The 22,869-nt window shown below is 40.3% G+C and overlaps 1 protein-coding gene across 1 annotated transcript in view; it reads left to right on the plus strand.

Annotated features, from left to right (window-relative positions):
- Positions 1–22,869, plus strand: part of DLG5 (discs large MAGUK scaffold protein 5) — a gene marked incomplete in the record, with an annotated part of 215,519 nt that overhangs the window by 95,196 nt on the left and 97,454 nt on the right. Inside the window, 6 exon segments of the mRNA XM_073596836.1 lie at positions 6,347–6,606; positions 8,722–9,034; positions 11,272–11,502; positions 14,147–14,331; positions 20,671–20,796; positions 22,348–22,480. Of these exon segments, the coding sequence (XP_073452937.1) occupies positions 6,347–6,606; positions 8,722–9,034; positions 11,272–11,502; positions 14,147–14,331; positions 20,671–20,796; positions 22,348–22,480 (1,248 nt within the window).

Raw genomic sequence — 22,869 nt, forward strand, 5'->3', positions numbered from 1 at the left:
TTGCATACTTAAGGGGTTCTTGATGCATTTAGGTCACAATATGCAGTCTGATTTCCATATTATCCGAACATTTATAAAATTTCAGACTGTGCGGTGGTCGGGTATAAGCATGGCACTTGCTAGATGCACCTAAAACATGCAGGAGATGAGTGTAGTCCATAAAGTTCAATATGGAAGTCCATGTGCCAATGACAATGAAAGCATCTAGTGGAATGAAGGTGTATCTAATTCTTGTCAAGATAATGATATATCCCAATGGGTGGTAAACCACAGAAATAAATAAGGAATTCCACTATACACACAGGCCCTCCACCATAATCAAGCCTCCTATCAGATGGGTGTGATCCCCAATTACTGAGATCAAACACACATGAGAAATAATGGACCCCTCTGGGTGTCTCTAAATGGGATCAGTATGGTCCACTGGGTTTCCACATATGATATTCCCCAATACCAATGCTACAACTTTGGATTCGACAGCTACCAGGAACATGGCGTGAATACTGCTAGTACACGTTTATTGTTAAAAACACCATAGGGTACTCGCATGATTCGGGACAATAAAAAGCATTGAAACCCGCTTTTGGGGTGCGCATCTTCACTGGTCTCCCGATTCCATTACAATTGTCAACGATTTGATTAGATTCCGCGATGCATCACGATTACTGCCCATGGTTTTCACCAAAAACCCATTAGTGCAGCCCACCAGTGCAGCAATATCAGTGTAGCTTATCGGTGCCCATCAGTGCAGCCTCAGCAGTGCCCAGATCACACAGAGCGGGAATCTTCCGATGTGACACGAAGCTTGGATTTTAATTGCCTGAGCTGCTGCTGTCAACAAAGTCCCGCCACCTATACTGGTTCTCATAATACACAGCACGATTCAATTTCCCGGCATTGGATCAGTGTGCTGCCTATCATAGGAACCAGTCTAGGAAGCGGAACTTTGTTGCAGTAGCCACGTGCCATTTCAGATCCAAGCTCTGTGTTGCAGTGGGAGATCCCTGTTCTGTGTGATGCACACATTTAGGCATTGAGAAGAGGAGAAGGGAGGGGATGACTGTGACAGGGGCTGATGATGTAATTGATGCAATTGTAATTCAGCTGTTCTCTGCATCGATGCAGAGTCGCTCAAGGCTGAATCGCGATGCATCGATTAAACTATTATTAGCCCCTAAACAGCATGGAGCCTCTCCGACAGCCGTAATCAAAGGGTATGAAAGACATCACACGTTCATGGCCCTGCCCAACTAGTTTTGCGTCACAGCGCGTCATCAGGGGAACAGGAGCATAAGCAATTTATACTCTATACATGTGTGCACATGGACTTATTTCCATATTGAATTGAGCTTTATAGACTAATCGATTCACTGATTTGTACATTTTGATACATTTTCAGTATTTCATTGCTTGCATAGTAACCAGAAGCGCACTATTATTTATGTATATACATGACCAGAACCTGGCTTTAAGCACTTTGAAAGGACAAAATGAAGAAATTAATTATTCCTGCGCTACCTGTGACTATAGGGATGGGGGTACTAGTTGCAGCAAACACCAAATTGGTCAACCAATACCAACAAAATAAATGGAATAAAAATCAATAATTGGTGTTGCACTCTAAGTAGTAACTAAAATAACAGTAATATATAGAAAGACTTGTAGGAACCAAAGTAAATAGAAAGTGGACACCTATAAGATCAAGTCCTAAATTCTGATCAAACAATGGTATAAACAACCACTAAACATGGGTACAAGTGCAAGTGATGAAAGTGACAGAAGTGACATTTAATCTTCGAATAGGGTAATAATAAGGTGCTGGTAATTACAAATGTCCAAATATAAAACGCTTCAAATAAATATAAAAGTGCTCCAATCAAAAATATAAGCGAGTGAACTGAAGCTGTGAAGTGCTGCTCCAGTTAACACTCTGTGCAGAGTATGTGAACGGTGACTTGGTGGTTGATTTCTTCAGTGCAATTACACCTTCATTTGGATTAGCCTCTTACCTTACCACTGTAAGGTAACAGCATGAGGAATTAGAATAGTAGCCAGCGAAATCCAGACTCCTGTAGTAGATAGCTGGGGGGTTCTCCTCTGTGCAGCTCAGCAATGCATGAAAAAATAGGGGAAAATTTCCAGATCCAGTAACAATGTATATAGGGGAAGAAAGAAGGGGGCCCAGTATGTTGAAACTTGAATTTATTAATGTATTTATTTGAATCCATCAGGGCACTTCCCTTAGATGCTCTCTCCTGCAAAGTGTCCCTCTATGTTGCTATCATGTTTGTCAGACATGCCTCTGAGCTTGTGGCTCTGTCTCCTAAGGAGCCATTCCTCATTCTCAGGACTACTCAAGGGACATTCTACTTCATAGTCCACCATTGCTAGATGAATAATAAACAAGTCTTAGAACTTATGCTATAAGTCAAAAAAGGTCAAACCTCCTCCAGCACCTTTCTGTGCTTACTTCACCAGGTTGGTGGTTGTTTCCTGGGCATTCCAGCAGCAAGCCTCTGTGGCTAGCTTTGTAAGGCTGCTACCTGGTCCTCTGTTCATACCTTTTCAAATTTCTACCAGGTGGACATCCATACCTTTTTAGAAATTTCTACCAGGTGGACATCCAATCCTATGCAAATGCAGCTTTTAGCCACAAGATTCTTGCAGCGACATTCTGAAGTTAGGTTTGTTGGCCCTTGTTGTCGGGCTTGGTGGCACAATTATTTTGTATGGTTTTCCAAACTTTCTCATTCATTGTTTGGGGACATCCTAGGGTCTATGAATACTCAGTCTGTCAGTCGGTGCCCTGTACTGTATGATTAAGATGAGAGGAATTTTGACTGAAAAATGTTAGACAATAGCCAGTTTTTGACAATTCCTTTATTAATGTCTTCTTCTTACCCCGCTTCTTCTGGTCTTCCTTCGGTTTTCTTCTTCTTCCTCCATCGTGTTCTTCCCCCACTTCTTCCTCTATCTCCCTCTGCTTCTTCCTCTGGTCTTCTCCGGCATCTTCCCCTGGTCTTCTCCGGCATCTTCCTCTGGCTTCTTCCCCGCTTCATCCTCCGGACGATCCACCTCAATGGGGGGTTCCCACTGTGTGACGCTTCTGTTCTTGTGACAGCTCTTATATAAGTGAGGGCCACAGTCAGAGGGGGGCGGGGTCACCCGTTTACATAAACGGATGACCCCGCCCCCTCTGACACTACGGGGGAGGCCATAGGGAAGTCGCCGTGCGTCAGAGGGGGGCGGGGTCAATGGGTGGCCCCACCCCCAGTTATATAAGAGCTGTCACAAGAACAGAAGCGTCACACAGCGGGAACCCCCCATTGAGGCGGGGAAGAAGAAGCCAGAGGAAGATGCCGGAGAAGAAGACTGGAGGAAGATGCCGGAGAAGAAGACCAGAGGAAGAAATCGGGGAAGAACAAGATGGAGGAAGAAGAAGAAAACCAAAGGTAGACCAGAAGAAGCGGGGAAAGAAGAAGACATTAATAAAGGAATTGTCAAAAACCGGCTATTGTCTTTTTTACCAATTTTGACACTTTTTTTGTGAAATGGTAGGGGTACTTGTACCCCATTACCAATTCACACAGGGGGGGGGCGGGACCTGGGGGTCCCCTTGTTAAAGGTGGCTTTCAGATTCCGATGAGTCCCCCCGCCCGCAGACCCCCACAACCACCGGGCAAGGGTTGTGGGGATGAGGCCCTTGTCCCCATCAACATGGGGACATCCTCCCTATGTTAAGGGCATGTGGCCTGGTACAGTTCTGGTATGGATTTTGAGGGGGACCCCCACGCATTTTTTTTTTTTTTTTATTTTGGTTCGGGGTTCCCCTTAATATTCATACCAGACCCAAAGGGCCTGGTAATGGACTGTGGGGGAATCCCATGCCGTTTTTATCAATGAACTTTTATGTGTATTGCCAGGACCGACAATTCATTATAGCCGCGAGTACTTTTAAATGACTTTTTTTCCTTTTAGAAATGTAATTTTGTGCAGGGACTGTTGTAAGCAACAGAAACATACTATAGACAGCCCCCAGGTACGAAATTTAAAGGAATATTTCACTTTTATGGTTTCACTTTAAGCATTAAAATCACTGCTCCCAAAAAAACAGTAATTTTTAAAACTTTTTTTTGCATTGATGCATGTCCCCTGGGGCAGGACCCAGGTCCCCAAACACTTTATGACAATAACTTGCATATAAGCCTTTAAAATTATCACTTTTGATTATTCATGTTCGTGTCCCATAGACTTTAACGGTGTTCGCGTGTTAAAACAAATTTTTTGCCTGTTCTCATGATCTGCTGCGAACCGAACCGGGGGTTGTTCGGCTCATCCCTAATCACTAGTAACCCTGGTCAGCCGATACTTCTCTTGAGTGATGCATCCAACCTGCCTATATATCTTTAATCCTTTGATCCTTTTGATTCTTAACTGTAAATACCCATCGTTCCGCCTCCATTATTGCATTAACTTCCCTTTTCCATTCCATCAAGGTGGGGCCTCTCTCCTGCTTCCAGAGCCTTGGTATTAATGATTTTTCTGCATTCAGCAAATAAGGTGTAACACTTTTTTTTTTTAATAGAACCTTTTTAGAACACGGCATCCCATGGAACAGGAAATGTAAAGGAGTAACTTCTATGGGTCTAATTGTCAGTTGTTTAAGCCATGGTACAACTGAATTCCAAAATGGTTTAATCTTGGGGCATGTCCACCATATATGGATGTACGTGCCTCATTGTCCACAACCTCTCCAGCATCGATCATCTCTTGTCAGGTATATCTGTGCTAGGCGTTCGGGGGTTCGATACTGTCTGGTTAAGAATTTTATATGACATCTCCTGTATTTGGGAACTTATGGAGGAGGAGTAGGTCCCTTTTAATCAATTTCTTAACTTGTAAAGATGTAAAATTACACCTCAGCTCTCTCTCCCATTCTCTAATAAAATATGAAGTTGAAGTGTATTGTCCACTAAGGACCAGTCTATACATTTGAGCTAGTAGGCGTCCAGATTCTGAGATATGAACACATAACAATTCAAATGCAGTTAACAAGCTTAAAGGTCTTACTCTAGGTTTCAATTCATCAAAGAAATCTCATCTGGTAATGTCTCCATGAAGCTAAAGGTATACTCCCAAGAGATGATGTCTGCTCCAAAAGGGGGGACAATTTACCCCTTGGGGCGAACTTCGCACATGTCGTGTTCCCATCTGTACCCCATACTCCCAGTGTTCTAAGTTCTTCCCTTGGGGAGTGCCAAGGATATCCTCCCATTGGGGCCGAAGGAGATGTCCGCAGGGCCAGTTTGCCCATTATATTCATTCTATCCCATATCGACAAGGATGTCCATTCCGAAAGACCCCTTAAACTCTTGGAATCCAAGGTGCCCCTGCCAAGTTCCTACCTGCCATTGTTTTCTCCAAAGAAACCCATATTTTATTTGTTGTCATTACACCAATTTAGGATACGTACTAGGGACATGGCCTTATAGTATAGAGCGATATCAGGAAGCCCAACCCCCTCCCTTCCACTTAGGTCTGCGCAGTTATAAGCCAGTCTGGGATGTTTATCATTCCATACAAAAGTCGGAAAGGCTCTGCGCATGCGTTTTAAAAAAGATTTGTGGGATTGCAATCGGTATTGTGTATATAGGGTATGTGTGTGATATATATATATATATATATATATATATATATATATATATATATATATATATATATTAACCTAGATAATATTATCCTTTTAAGAGCATTCACCCTCCCAAACTGTCATTTTTATATCTCTTCCATCCCTGCAATTCCTTCATTATTCCTGTCAGCAAGGGACTATAATTAAGGTCCATATAAAAGCCTTGGATCCGGAGTAATATAAACTAAGATGTCTCTATGCAGAAAATCACCCTGTATTTCATTTCTCGCACTCTAGATATTTCCTCTAACTTTCTGTTGTTTCCCCAAGACAGGAAGTGAAGGGTAATCTCGTGCAAACAGAAAAAAAAAGAATGTTGGTTTTAGACACACTTTAAATTGCAATATGTAATGTGCAAGTTAAACAGCACTGAACAAAAATTTTTTTATAGGTAAAAATTTTCATGCTGTCTTATACAGAGAAAAAATATTTGGAGTGTTTTATCTTTTACTTCTATTTCTGATCTGCTTATGTTATGCTTTTATAAGCTTTATCATGAGATACATATGTATGTGATGTGTGATGCCGTAGAAAGATCCTAGTTCTAGGATACTAACTATTAACATCCCAAAAAAGTACTTTTATAAATGGTAATCCTCAAATGGATTTCAGATAAATATTTTCGGTATTTGTCTTGGCCTCCGTTTTCTGCTGTAGGTGGTAAAACAGAACGGCTCTTCTGAACTCATTAACAAGCTGTATGACACTGCTTTGGACAAGCTTGAAATTGTGAAGAAAGACTATGACACTTTACGTAAACAGTACAATGAGAAGGTGTCCAGCCATAATTTGGATTTAGGGCGTTTGGAGCAGAGCGAGGAGGAGAAGAGGAACATGCAGAAACAGTTAGAGGGTCTGCTAAAGCAGAGGGACAGTGCAATGCACCTCCAACACCAGTACACCTCTTCAATCAGAAGGTAGGGATGAGCTGGTATAAACACCAATGTTTCCAAATGTTGTTTTTGCCTATAACATGTATAGCTATAGCAACAGGATGAGTATGAAGGATATTTTAGACTTGTCTAATTTTGAGTTTGATAGCTACCATGGCTATGAAGTATAGAATACACTCAAATGACATTTAACACTTCAATTGTTTAAAGTAAGATGATTTTCATTATTTCTTTAAACATAAACTAAAGTACTCCAGCTTGTAATGTAGTAAATATATTGTGAATGGGTAGGGGAAAAGTGAATAGCACTATCATCCCTCAATAATGAAGAAAATCAACACAAATTTTTGGAATGGGGTTTTCTAGGTGCAAAGTCAACAACCAAATAACTGTTAAAATGACACAACATTTTATTTGCAATTTACATTAAAAACAAAAAAATAGTATAGTGGAAGTTTCAACAATATGCTGTATACAGAACAATGTTGTGGAATAGCCCTTTACACATGTCTACAATGTACTCCAGTGCTGATTTTTAGTAAGGATGAGCCGAACACCCCCTGGTTCTGTTCGCGCCAGAACATGCGAACAGGCAAAAAATTTGGACAAACACTGTTAAAGTCTATGGGACACAAACATAAAAGTGCTCATTTTAAAGGCTTATATGTAAGTTATTGTCATAAAAAGTGGGGACCCGGGTCCTGCCCTAGGGGACATGTATGAATGTAAAAAAAGGTTTTAAAAACGTCAGTTTTTTCAGGAGCAGTGATTTTAATCATGCTTAAAGTGAAACAATAAAAATGAAATATTCCTTTAAATATCGTGCCTGGGGGAGGGGCTGGGATGTTCTTAGTATGCCTGTAAAGTGGCGCAGTTTTCCCGTGTTTAGAACAATACCACAGCAAAATGACATTTCTAAAGGAAAAAAAGTCATTTAAAACTGATCGCGGCTGTAATAAATTGTAGGGTCTCAGCAATATAGATAAAACTCATTGAAAAAAACGGCATGGGTCCCCCCCCCCCCCAATCAATTACCAGGCCCTTTGGATCTGGTATGAATATTAAGGGGAACCCCCCCGAACCAAAAATTTTTTACAAAATTGCGTGGGGGTCCCTCCAAAATCCATACCAGGCCCTTCAGGTCTGGTATGGAAATTAAGGGGAGCCCTGCGCCAAATTTTAAAAAAATTAGCGTAGGGGTCCCCCCTAAAATCTATACCAGACCCTTATCCGAGCACGCAACCTGGCAGGCCGCCTTGATGATTTGGGGGGGCTACTCCAAAGCACCCTCCCCATGTTGAGGGCATGTGGCCTGGTACGGTTTAGGAGGGGGGGGGGCGCTCTCTTGTCCCCCCTCTTTTCCTGCGGCCTGCCACATTGCGTGCTCAGGTAAGGGTCTGGTATGGATTTTGGGGGGGGGGGCCTGCGCCTTTTTTTTTTTTTTTTTTTAATTAGGTGCAGGGATCCCCTTAATTTCCATACCAGACCTGAAGGGCCTAGTATGGATTTTGGGGGACCCCCATGCAATTTTTTGTTTTTGATTTGTGGTTCCCCTTTATTCATACCAGAACCAAAGGGCCTGGTAATGGACAGGGGGGGGGGGGGACCCATGCCATTTTTTTTTCCCAATGAGTTTTATCCATATTGCCGAGACCCGACAATTCATTACAGCCACGATCAGTTTTAAATGACTTTTTTCCTTTAGAAATGTCATTTTGCTGTGGTACTGTTCTAAACACGGGAAAACTGCATCACTTTACAGTCATACTATACTATATTTCATACTATATTTCATTTTTATTTTTTCACAAGCATTATTAAAATCACTGCTCCCAAAGAAACGTCCATTTTTAAAACTTTTTTTTGCATTGATACATGTCCCCTGGGGCAGGACCCAGGTCCCAAAACCCTTTTTATGACAATAACTTGCATATAAGCCTTTAAAATTTAGCACTTTTGTTTTTTCATGTTAGTGTCCCATACACTTTAACGGGGTTCCGCGGCTTTCGAATTTGCTGAGAACACTGCATAATGTTCGCCGAACGTCCGAACAACCAAAGTTCGGCCCGAACTTATGCTCGGGCCGAACAGTTCGACCATCCCTAATTATCAGTTTGCTAATGGTCATTATTTCTGCAGGTACGACTCCATCCAGCAAGAACTGAATAAAACAACTTTACAAAACAAGGAGCTGCAGAGAGACGTGGAGAGGCTGCAAGCAGAGGCTACACGGTTTAAGACCATGCAGCTCAAGGCAGCCAAAGATGCAGAGAAATACAAAGAGGAGAGAGACTCTGTGTTCAACGAGTATCGTCTAATCATGAGTGAGCGGGACCAAGTCATTAAAGAGATGGATAAGATGCAAACTGAGCTTGAGCTAGCACAGGGAAGGCTGAAAAATACATCCTGTGAGAAGAGAGTTGCCAGCGAGGAGATGGAAGCCCTTAGACAGGTATATTTAAGTGTAAATTATGTATTGAAAAACCTGTACATGTTCAAGTGGACCTGAACTTAAAAAGTGATCATTTTCTATGTTATTGGGAACATCTAAAAATGTTAAGTATGCCTTAGCAGTGTCCTGAAAAATCCAGTTTGTCTGGAGTTTATGCAAAAAAATGCCAGTGCACCACCTCCTGGTATGTGAGTGTGCCTAGATACTGCTGTATATGTGCAGTGTGAGATCTTAGAAAAAGACAATAAAGTTATTAAGCGCTAAAAACTGGCAGTCATAAGAGACATATATAGTCTTGTCATAAACAATGTAAATAAATGACCAGACCCCAGTGCAGCTGCCAACTTACATGACTTTGATAAAGCGCAGGGTGGAAACATGTAAGTCACAGTCGCCACAGTAACAACGAGCCTGCGACCCGCCTACCACCAGGACACTCTAGGACACCCCTTGTTTCCGGTCTTTCTGGCCTCGATCTTTGCCTCCGGGTCTTTGGAGCTAGTGCACGTCACTCTGAATGCCATGCCAGGACGTCAGATTTTAGCAGACTGTAGCTTGCTGGATCGCTGTATCAGCCTGCTTGCCTGCCTGTTTGTCTACACCCAGCAGCGTGGACTACAGTACACCATCTGCAGCACAGTGGGTTTGACATCTCCAGTAACCAGTAGTTGTACTCTAGAGAGCTGTGTCTCTCCACTCTGGTTTTCCCTACACATTGAGCTATCTAGCTATCCGGTCATTATCTGGACAATGGAGTGTACTATTGATGTTAATCCTCTGTCACCAGGAAGTGTGGCATTATCACATACACATTATAATTCATAGTACTTCAACTATGAGAATGATTTTTATTTTATTTTGTTTGATTTTAACTACATCATTTTCATTGGATAGTTTTTTTAATTTAATTGTGCATCCAATAAATGAACTATATTGAGTACTACTATTGCCAAAGTTCTTTTGGTACTGGTCCCATTGAGCGCTGAATTAATGTGAGATCTTAGACCTTTTTAGGGCTCATTCACACCAGCGAGGTCACGCGTTATGATGTTATGAGTTGTTACACTTGCAGTTTTTTGGGGTTTTTTTTAGCTTCATTAAATGACACTTCTTTAATGCATCGCAGTGTGTTGCAACTTGTTGCTGCATGTTGTAACATGCTGCATTGCAATAAAATGTATGCCTGCATCATTTTATCCAACTGCACATCAAAACAGTGTGTTGATGTCAACAGGCCCTATACAAAACAATGCTACATTGTATAAAAATGTATTGCTTTGTCCTTGCATTGGGATTGTGTTGGGCAGCACTATCCAATGTAGCCACACAGGACTGGTGTGAACATGCCCCTAATGAGATTTGGGGATGATACTGTGCTGCTCATGGTTTTCCTTGCTGGAGGTTCTCACATGAGGAAGCAGAGCCCTGCCTCACCCAGGATGACTGCGTTGACACAGAGACACAGTATGGAACAAGGTATCGTAAATGAGTAAAGTAAACGTTAAGAATATCGTGAGTCCTTGGCAACAACAAGACCAGACTGCTAACAAGTTGTTTTGCTCTTTGCCTGCCTTTTTTTAGTCACAGCTTCCAATGTTCAGTTTCCTTTCAAGCAACCATTTCTTTTGCCAGTGTTTACAGAAACAGTTGCCAGATATAAACCATTAGGCTCATGAACAACATATTTGTGCATTTTCAGCATTAAATGATATCCTCTTACCTTTTTTTCTTTTTTTTATATATAAAAAGAAAGCGTTTTATTAAAGGTTTCCCAAAGAACGATACCTCTCACCTTTTAACAATAGTGTAGGATTGTCAAGCCAGGCTGTCAGTCACAGCCCGCATGTCAGACACCCTAGCCTTACCAGGGTTAGTGAAGTGTCATAGCTTATTTAAGGGCAGTAGGCATTTGTCAGAGAGCAGGGGCACTGCCATGAAGACAAAAAGTTAAAATTTGCAATAACAGCACTTTGGTGTCCTAATTAAATTCTTGTGACATGAAAAGGTTCACGTTAAGGAAAAACATTTGTGTGCAAATGAGTTAGATTGTTTCCAAGTCAGATAGTGTAGCCAGAACTGTAGTTGAGCTAAAGCTGTGTTTGCGAAAACGTAGATTGAGATAGAGATGCCAATGGGCAAAGTAGGTGTATGCCAATCTGTTTTGTGATATTGGCTGATGTATCACGGTCTATGTCATTGGCTTTATAACTTTGATACTGGTGTCTTCCTTTGTGTAGGAATTAAATTCTGCCCTGGTAGAACGGGACAGGGCAATTTTTGAAAGGAATGAGCTTCTTGAGAAGTATTGCCATGAGGTGAAAGACAAGGCAGAAGCACAGAAGGAGTTGGACCAAGCCTGTAAGGACATAGAGACTGTGAAAGAAGAAAGGGATGTGGCGAGGAAAGAAAGGACAGAGGCCATCATACAGAGGGATCAACTACTAAGGGAGTACTATCAAGCCAGACAGGTACATCCAGTATGGTTGTATCATTTCTAAATAAAAAATCCTGCGCACCCATATACAAATAAAGCTGCTAGCAAGAAAGTTGAATAAACCACTGTCAAAAGATGTGAAAATAAATGTGCTGAGCTGTTGCAAAATAATCAATACAAATGACATATATGTGTGAACCACAATAAAAATCAATCAATAAAAACCAAATTGTTATTACGTTAATCCAATCAAGTCTCTGTAAGTAAAAAATGCCAAAAAAACAATCATAGCAGTGAACCAGCTTCTTTCCAGCAAATGCAGAAGATATGCACAAGTAAAAAAAAAAAAAAACACATCCACTATGGTGTACCCTGCCAGGGTATGCTCTTGCCTTATTATATTGACCCTCACAACAAGGGTCCAAATACGCTGTTGTACGTTCAGTCAGGTCTAGTACACCCTCTGCTTGTTTTTCCCAGGGATAAGCCTCATGCACTTCACTGGATCCGTGGAGTGTATGAGACGTATCCTTGGAAAGATCAAGTAGAGGTTGTACTAGACCCGATTGATTGAACAACAGCCTATTTGGACCTTTTTGTGTGGGTCAATATATAAAGGTTTTTCAGTTATGCATATCTTCTGCACTTTCTGGAAATAAAGCTTTTTCACTTTTATAATTGTTTTTGTTACTTTTCGCATAGAATGTATTTGACTCGCGTAATAACAACTTGGTTTTTTTGCCCAATTGTTACTTGCTGATTTTTATTGAGTCTCACACATATATGTAATTTGTATTGTTTGTTTTGTAACAGCGCAGCACATTCATTTTCTCATTATTGTATCATTTGCAGAATAAGATAGTGAATTGAATTATTATGGTCCTTTTTTGTTTTTTGAAGAATGAAGAATTTTTGGCCGCCTTAATTAGGGATTCTGGAAATCCATGTTTTAAATGGAGGAGCTGCAGATCTTTAAAGCTGAACTTTAGACAAACCAGTAAATATATATGAATTGGATATATTGGAACTGTTTCACATGCCAAAGGATCTGTGTTTCTTTCTTTTCTGTCCTGAGATTAGTACAGCCTCGTTGGTGATCTGATTTTTCTCTGATGCAGCTAGGTCATCTCCTGACCCCCAGTCAATGATTGAACAGTGAAGGTGATGAATTCATCCATTCTGCTCTCTCCTTCTGTCAATGTGTTTTTGTCACTCAACACGCCTCATTGGCTGCTAATGCTGTCCTTCCCTATTCAAGTCTTAGTTCCACTGTACAGGAGGTTTAAGTCACATTTGGGTACATACACTAGTTTTAAATAAAACAGTTTATTTTTAATATATAACTGCATTTATTGTGTCTTATGTGCCTGAAGTTTAGCTTTAAATATTTTTTGGTTTGTAAACTGGTGATGAGACAAACATTGAGACTGCCATTGCTCACCTTTCCTGACAATGTTAGTTGCCTAGCTATTGCTGGTGACCTTGCTTTCAAACAAAGTCACTGACCCAGAACAAGTATGCAAGCATTATGATCTGCACTACTGTTTTTGGGCAGGGGGTTGCCATATTTATTGAAGCCAGTGGATCTGCATAACAACTAGGCAAATAGTATTTTCAGAAGAGGGTCAGAAATTGCAGACCCTATATTTCACTTATGACAAGGTTTTTTTAAGGGTTCATTCACATTGTGTGAAGTGACCTGCATTTTCTGCACTGGATCAACCCAATTCACTGCAAGTGTACAGAGAAGACCAGGGTTTTCTATTTGCTCCGTTCACGCCACAATATTGCATACATGTGTGCATACAGTCTGCCTGCATTTTAACGCAACACACATGAACACATGTAAACGCAACACAATTAAAAGTAAAGATATGAGGAAAAATAAAATTGTTAGGATTTTGACGCTTTCAGTGACCTGTCATGTTACAACAGCTGATATGAAAATACATGCTAGTAAACATAACAGTACAACATAACGCAGAACTATGCATTTGAAAATGCCCGCTAAATTCACGTAAATTTCTGATGCGCTGCAGTGAGGTTTTATGTACAGTATGGTGTGAAAGGACCCTCACTCTTTCACGCCTTTCACTCTTGAAGAAGGGAAGCTTCAGTGTTACCACACACGTATTTTAAAGTATTTATTTTTCATTTTTTGTGTACCTAACCTTTTTTATAAGTAAGGTAATGTAATTACCAGTCAGGCTCCATTCCAATCTGTGCATCTATGTTCTGCATGTAGGACATCCCATTCATTTCAAAGGGCTGCCCTATGCATGGAAACGTTGAAGTCTCTGAGCCTTTTTTTTTTTTTTAAAGATTGCGCCACGTGATGTGGTTTGGCACATGCAAAAACAGTCTGCAGGTGCTGATACATGGGAGAGCCATCCTATAATGGCACCTCATTGTATCCGCTAAAGTTCAGCGTGTTTGTCAGTGGGTTGGGAATGCACGCAGTTTTACACGCGCTCCTTAGCCATAGATATGTGAGTCTAGCCAAAGTGGTGGTTGTTTTGTGTTTTTGTCTTTTTTGTAGAAAGCAATTTAGCTGTGTACAGATTGCACTGAGGCTGGTTCTGATGTAAACATATACTGTTGAGTTGTTTTTGTATTGATCCTTTTTTTTCCCTTCTGATTTGTTCTTCAAAGTAGCCTTTTGCTTTTGTTTCTTCTAGATTCAGGATTCTGCCACTCTAGACATGGAAAGAGCCAACAAAGAGATTGAAGTTCTAAGGAAGCAGTATGAAGCCATGAGCCATGAACTAAAGGAAGCCACACAGGAGGCTGAAGTAGCCAAATGCAGACGAGATTGGGCCTTTCAGGAGAGGGACAAAATTGTGGCTGAAAGAGAAAGCATCCGGTGAATATCTCCATGTTCTGCTTATATTGGTGGATAGCTAGCTCTTAATATTATGTGTGTGTGTGTGTGTGTGTGTGTGTGTGTGTGTGTGTGTGTGTGTGTGTGTGTGTGTGTGTGTGTGTGTGTATACAAGCAGTCCCTGAGTTACAAACATCCGACTCATACTTGCAAATTGAGGGAGACAACAGGAAGTGAGAGGAAATCTACCCCTTGGAAGGGAAATTCACTCCTGTAAGAGTTCTCATGGCAAAAAGGTGTCTCCCCTGAAGCTTTAACACCAATCCCCCTTTCCACGATAACCCAAAATTTTCAAATCCAATTGTCACAGGGACAAAGTGAAGTGAAATCTTCTGAACAGGGGCACAGACAGCAAAACAAATGTTACAGGGGTGTTAACCCTTCCCTATGCTATCCCCCAAAAAATGTTTCTGGCTCGAGTTATACTTAAAAAAAATGAACCTGTTCCAACTTGCATACAAATTCAACTTAAGAACAAACCTACTCTTGTTTGTAACCTGGGGACTGCCTGTGTACACCGATCAGCAATATCTTATTATTGTAAATATGACTACCCACCTAATATTAAGTAGGTCCACTTTTGCTGCCAAAACTGTCCTAACCCGTGGAAGCATGGACTTCACTAGACCTCTGAATGTATGCTGTGGTATCTGGCCTCAAGCCATCAGTAGCAAATCCTTTAATTCCTGTAACTTGTGAACTGGGGCCTCTATGGATTGATATTGGCTGTGTGTTGTGTGCCTGCTTCTCATCTTTTGTCACTGTAGAGTAACTATGGGCCACCAACAATTTCAGCACATAGCAAATGGAATGCAGATACACACACAGTGAGGGCAGATACAGTCACTGAATGTGCAGAAAGTGTACACTCAGGGAACAGACCTTATACAGTTACAGCAGACCTATACTTACATCTTATTAATGTAATGGTAAGCATTGTTAGAGTTTTGAGGATGCTGAGTTACTGTTTCTGCTTCTACCCTAACACCGATGTGTTTTTTTGCTTTTTCTTTTGCACGTAGTGCATAGTTGAGTGCATATGGGAGATGAGGTCTGCAAGGTGATGACTGGCATATGGCAAAATGTAGTGCTTAAGTTATTGATCTACACCAGCGCAAAAATAAATGTGAGCTAAAGGTATAAAAATGTGTACCTAGCACGTGATCAATCAATGAACCAAAACCAAAAAATTAACATTGTAAATATAAAAGAGCTACACGTCTTACAGCTTGATTAAGCCGAAGATTGTAAAAAAATGAAAACTAGACTGCAGTCTTATAAATCTCAAATAAACAATTGTGCAACATGTCTCTGTTATCCAGTCCTGAATTAAAGTGCTCAGTGCAAAGAAGTATATATAAATGATATTAAATAAACAATTGTGCAAAAAAGTCCATAATATGAAATCCTAATTAAAGTGCTCAGTGCCAATAAATGCTTCCCAACATGGAAAGTGACACCCAGGAGAATATTGCTCTTTCTCTTATTCCCAGTACAAACACACCACACTCACCAGAAATATATGACCTGCTTTCTCAAAGAGGGTCAGAACTGACTTAAAGTATGCCAAACGGGTGTTCCCATATGCATCTGTTTGATTTTCAGGCAGCTAAAGGTTTCCTGTACACATGGACAACTAGATCTCACCATATACTTGATTGGTACTCCTGCTCCTTTTAGAAACTCTGTACAGAACTCACTTGCAAGGGAAAAAGTAGTGAATCCTCTTAGTGTAGTAATATCCAGTTTTATTTTAAAAAATGTTTAAAGTTGCCCTTGAATCATTATAGAATGCTCAGGCATGTAACAGCATAGAAACAGAAAGCGCCGGTTTGCGATCCAATGACCGCAAACGACGCGTCCTGGAAGTCCAGCCCAATGCGTTTCATCAGCTACATCTGACATCATCAGGGGTCACATGCCCCAACACATCACTTCCCATAAATATACAGCGATGCCGCCATCTTGCTCTTGATCTAATCAAGATCAGGACCATTCTACATCCAAAATACATTCAATTTTCCTAAAACATATCTATACTAAATATATTAAGTAAATCATTAATAATTTTTTTAATAAAATGGTTACATCTAAAAAATTAGGTTTTTAGTTAAAGTGGTTCTTAATCATTCTTAGCATTAAGATAAAATAACCCGTGTGCAGCAGCCCCCCTAATACTTACCTGAGCCCCATCACGATCGAGCGATCTGGGACTCTCACTCCTGATTGGCTGAAACACAACGCTATTGGCTCCCGCTGCTGTCAAAGTCAGTGAGCCAATGAGGAGAGAAAGGGGGTGGGGCAGAGCCATGGCTCCTTGTCTAAATGAGCACAGAGCAGTGGCTCAGCTCGGTGCCCCCATAGCAAGCTACTTGCTGTGGAGGCACTCTGCAGGAGGGAGGGGCCAGGAGCGCCTGCGAGGGACCCGAGAAGAGGAGGATCTGATAGCTGTTTGACTATGGAACAGGAAGTGAAGTGAAATCTCTGCAATGGGACACAGATGGTGAAAAAAAAATCTGACGGATTGTAACCCTCCCTTTACTCTAGCCAAAATGGGAAAAAAAGTTGTGCCTATAGTTCTACTTTAATATCACTTTAAAGCGGGGTTCCACTCAAATTTTTAACTTAATCTTACCCCCTTCAGTTAATTGCATAGATGTTCAAATGCCGCACGCAAAAATTTTTTATCGCTGTAGTTACCTTTATATTGTACTTTATTGTGGCACTTCCTGTCTCTCCTCCCATGGGAATAGGCGTGTTTATTGCCTTTCCCCGGCGCCTCCTGGGAGCTTAGTGTCAGGCTTCCCAAGATTCAGTGCGGGAACAATGATTATACGTGTGAACAAGCTTTGAATGAACAGCATTCACCGCATCCAGGAAATCAATGCTTGTGGGCTTCACATGTCCACAAGCAAGATGGAAACAGCCAGCATCACATTTTTAAAGTTATTCTTCAGTACAAAAACAGACAGAGGTGGAAATATTACACCCAAACTGTGAGTATTATTGTGGGATTAGCAAAGTGTCTCAATGACCTAAAAAAAAAAAAAAAAAGATTGGTCGCCGGACTCCCTCTTTAAGCTGATGTATATGGTTCCATCCAGGTGGGGACATTTGGTGGCCAAAAATGGGTATAACTCCTAAAAGAAAAACTATAATGACTAGCTAGGAGTTCTCTTTGGGCCATCCTCTACTATTAAGTAGATGGTACAGGGCCACCTTGTGGTAAAGATCAAGAATACCGATGGAACTCGCATATAACCCAATAATTGGATCAATCCAGTGCAAGCACAAATAAATCTTACCAACCTAACATTATTCTAAAAACTAATGAAAACTAAAAAATATTAACAATTTGAAATAAAACAATTCATATCTTTGTCTAAATTGAGACATCAGGATTCAAAGTATTTAACGCAAAAATCATTTTTTTTTCTCTCTTGTTTCATATTACAACACCTGTTTGGGATACTTTAAGTGAGTTTTGACCTGCTTTGAGAAAAGGGGTCATATATTTCTGGTATGTTGTGTCTCCCGGTAGAAAAAGAGGAAGAGCACTATTCTGGGTGTCACTTTCCTTCACGTTTGTATTTATTGGCACTGTGCTTTTTAATTAGGGTTTAATATTCTGGACTTTTTGCACAATTGCTTATTACCATTATTTATATATATATATATATATATATATATATATATATATATATATATATATATATATATGTGTGTGTTCGCAATGAGCACTTCAATTCAGGATTTGGATACCAGAGACCTTTTGCACAATTGTTTATTGCTTATTTGATTTTTTTTTTAAGAGCATGGTCGTTTTCATTCCTTTAAAATATAGTGCTTGGTTGGTGCAGAAGCAAATATGCTCAACAGCCTACAGGAGATAAAGACAAAGCTGTCTTAGCAAAGACGTTAGGTATCTGCCAAAGAACAAATAATGTTATAATGTTTAACACAAGGCTACAGAAAAGTATACTTTTGGTTTGGTAGGCAAACAGTAGAGCACTATTTATTTTGTCCTGTAATTACTGTATGCATACAAAAACATGTTATTGCTAACTTAGGCTGGCCATAGATGGGTAGAATTTTGAACAAAAATTCTTAAAAAAAGAATGTTCTAAGAAAGTTTGTTAATTTTTCGAATTGGTGGCTCAAATTGACGTTTGTTTTTGACCAAAGTGGTGGGAAAATTTGAAGGAGCAGGATGAAAAATTTTTCTTGAACAAACTAATTTCTGACAGTGTATGTCGTTTTTGTTCGGTAAAGTTTATTCATTCCAAAATCAAATGATAAAAGCAAACAAAATCTTTTGAATAGCATCGGAATGTTGTGATGATTTCCATACAGATTTTCATTTCCAATTCTTTCCATGAATAACCAGCTTTAGTTTCCTACAGTAAAAAAAAATAATAATTGCATAGAGTAATTGTCTGTTAGAGGAACCCATTAGCAACACTTCAGCATACTAATCTTGTGCCTATATGGGAAAAGGAAAAGTACATGGCAACATTACTCTTTGTAAAGAGAATGGCTGTTGGCACAAGTCTCACACCATGCATAAACAATATCCAGTGGACTACAAGAAGATACATACATGGGGCTAGGAAATATGGAGAGTAACTAACAACGTAATTGTGGCTGGCATACTTACACCCTTACCTTTTAATGAACTATGGTTTAACCTCACTATATTGTTTGGAGTTTATACTGTATGTTTGAATCCAGATGAATATTTATTGTAAATTTATTTTCTGGATGAGCAGACATCCTCCATGTTTGTAAACTGCATTCAACATCATAGCATATGGCTTGAGCCGGTAAAACAAACAAGCACAGAATGCTCGTTCAAATAAATACAGCATTATGTGTTTCTCTGCCCATTAGTTCACTTTAGGTGACCTTATTTCATGGGTAGATGGATTTCAGATTGCTGACTGTGCATTTGAACAGTCACATATTGCAGGTTATTTCATCCTTGGAGTCTTTACTACAAGCAGTGCCAGCCACGAAACTATAGCAAAGAGGATACATATGATGCTGGCATAGAATACTACAAGGCTGTACTGAGTGGTTAAGCCCTGCAGTTGCATTTTGTTTTATAGATAGGCAGATGGGTTGGTTGCTTTTTAGAAAATGGGCCTGGCCTGGAGCTGATCACTGTCAGACTCTTAAAATCAAATACAGCAAAATGCAGTTGTTAGTGATGTGCTGTAACCTTGGAGAACCAGAGCAAATGAATGTCAACTAAATATGACTAAAGTAACTAGTAACGTTGTTTTGGTTCAGGATTTATGTAGTGACAACAGTTTGTGCAACGCTTTACAATATAACAGTTCAGTAGTTAGATGAAGGTGAGATAGACTTTCCTGAAGATTTGAGTTTTCAGGGATCACCTAAAGGTGGACAGAGAAGGAGATACAGATTGAGGTAGGGAGTTGTGAAGGATGGAAGAGACTCTAGAGAAGTCCAGTAAACGAGCATGGACATAGGAGACCAGGGGGCTAGAGAGCAAGAGGTCTTGGAAAGAGCGGAGGATGGTTTGGGTGATATATTGAGACTAGATTGGTGATGTAGCTTGGGGAAGAGTTGTGTATGGCATTGTATGATGTTAGCCTTTTTAATTTTATTAGTTGGATTATCTGAAGCCAGTGGAGTGTTTGGCAGAGAGGAGTGGTGGACAGTGAGTGGTTGGGTAAGGTGGATGAGTCTGGCAGCAGTATTCATGATAGACTGAAGAGGGAATAGCCTGTGTAGAGGTAGAGCAATGACAGCGGAGTGGCAATAGTCAAGGTGAGAGAGAATCAGGGAGTGAATGAGTAGCTTGGTGGTTTTATTGGGTATATTTTAAAGATGTCTTGGAGGGGGGACGTCTACAAGAGTTGGAAAATGATTGGAATTGAGGCAAAGGACAGGTCATAAAAATTGGAGCTGCTTACAATGGCTATGTGTAAGGTGCAGGATAATTTTTGTTGTAAGCTATAAATATCCATAAATTGCTTGGTTTCTTGTAAATGTGGGTTGCACATCAAAGCAAGTCAGGGTATGGTCCAATTTGGTGTTTCCCAACTCAGGATCAGGATTTCTAGACCTTTACACAACCAGGTTTATTAGACACAGGTTAAAGGAGACAAATTATTAATTTAGAAAAGCCCTGTAAAAGCCTGTTGGTTGTTCCTGATGACTGGTTTGATAAACCCTGCTATTTCACATGTCCAAGTAACGCTAGTAAGATGATGAATGATAACTTATTGACTATTATACATTTGCTAATACATCAGCTCCATTATTTTAATATTTTTTATTTTCTTCCTGCAGTACACTGTGTGATAACCTGCGCAGAGAGCGAGATCGAGCGGTCAGTGAGCTAGCGGAAGCATTGAGAAACCTTGATGACATGCGCAAACAGAAGAATGATGCCTCGAGAGAACTGAAGGAGCTGAAGTTAGTACAGTGTGTAAATCTTTTTCTTGACTTATAGATCATTGAAGCCTGTACAATTTGCTTGCCCTTACACTGATTTTTATTTTTTTTTAATTAAAGTGGTAGTAAAGGTTATATACTGATGTTTTACCTACAGGTAAGCCTATAATAAGGTACTGTAAATATCTCCTAAATGTGCCCCGTTCAGGCGATATTTAACTGCGTAGCCGCTGGTGACATCACTGGCACATGCGCTCTGAAAGAATGGCATACATGTGCCGTTCCTTCAGAGCCCTGTGCCATAAACAGTGACTCCCCCCGCGCATGCGTGGGAGTGACATCACAGCTTGTCCATTAAAAGGACCGGAGCCTGCGAACCCAGAAGAAAGACCGGGTGAAGATGGAAACCCTGTCAGCGGTGACAGCACACCGCTGGAGGGCTTAGTTTAAAGGCAAGTTTCATACTAGCACATTATGACATTGCTTTTCAGGGGAAAGGGTTTATTTAGTAGTTATTATTATAATAATTATTGTTATTATTTTATTTATTTTTTAGTTTCTCATTTACTACCGCTTTAAGGTAGTACCAGGGTACAATGAAAGTTCATAGTTGGTTTTTTAACCTCATTCAGTCAGGTTTAGTTTATTGCAGTGACAAGATGGATCTCAGAGTGGCATGTTTATTACCAATAAGAAAGTGTTAGTTTTTGCTGAAAAATGTTATTGGTAATGCAGACATGAGCCCTATTCATTCATGTGGAGAGTGTCATGTATTTAGATTTTTTAACTGACAGGTCCACTTTAAAGACCAGCGAAAATGGGGTGAATACTTATTGATTTGTAGCAACAGTTCAATTCCATTTCTTTACTCGCATTCATTATTTTACTGAGTGAGAATTTTTGCAATAAAAACCACAACAGCGGGTAAATTGCCCCAGCAAAACGTATGTTTTTACAAATTTTCTTAGCACTCCATGTGCCCACTATAAATAGTATGGTATCAAGGCATATACAAGTCTCACTGTAATGTAGTATATCAGATTAAGTCTCAACCCCTGTGGTAGCTGTAAAGGAGCTTCATCCTCTACACTGGTTTTTTACTTTTCCATTTACCAAACACTCTCCACCCTCTGAATAAACATGTTTAAGGTTGTTTTCTGCAATCATAGAAAATAATCCTTTTGGGATTGTTTGCATTGCGCTTAAAAAAAAAAAAAAAAAAAATGCCAGGCTTTCATGCACAGTATAGGACCACTACTTATAGGGATTAATGAACCTTCTAAGCAGTAGGGGGGGGGGGGGGTCATTCTATTTTAGTAAGTCCAGCATAATGCACTTTAGGCTCAGGCAACCACATAAAGGGCCATCTACATGCAGACTTGAAGGTAAGAATTCTTTATATTAGGAGTATTTCTGAATATAATACCTAAATAAAACCTAGCTGTATATTTTTTTTTTCCTCTGTTTTTGCTTCTAAGCTCCAGATGTCTCTAAACAGTTTGTGGTCCATATACAGACATTTTGTTTTTATAATTGCATTCACTATTAATCATGTACTCTTATCACTTTAAGAGAAAAAATGGATAATCACATTGAGAAAGAAGCCAGGTTCCGGCAGCTTATGGCTCATAGCTCTCATGATTCTGCAATTGATACAGACTCACTGGAGTGGGAGACGGAAGTGGTAGAGTTTGAGCGAGAGAGGGTAAGTAGGAAGGAATTAAACAAGAAAAGGCGCTGTTGAGTGGCATATATGTAACTTAAACTCTATAGCTTTAAAATGGTGTGTGTATATAATATAAAAACAACTTCATACTCGCTAGGTGAATTCAGCATCTATCCCCTGCCGGCTCTGCAGTGAGAACTGAGCGATCAAGCACTCAGTTCTCTCTCTCCACTCTGAGCAGAGACTGTCAGTCACCGACTCTCTGCTCTGCCCTTCCAGCACTCACTGGAGAGCTGGCCTGAGGAGGGCAGGAAGCAGCTGGTTCATGTTCTCAGTAGTGCGCTGAGAGTCTGAGCTAGCTGCCGGTCTGATATCTGGGTGAGACCTGAGATCTTTCCTCAGCCTGGACCGGCTGAAAACCAGTCACA

This window comes from Aquarana catesbeiana, linkage group LG08 (genome assembly GCF_042186555.1).
Source record: "Aquarana catesbeiana isolate 2022-GZ linkage group LG08, ASM4218655v1, whole genome shotgun sequence".
In the NCBI taxonomy this organism is placed as follows: Eukaryota; Metazoa; Chordata; class Amphibia; order Anura; family Ranidae; genus Aquarana; species Aquarana catesbeiana.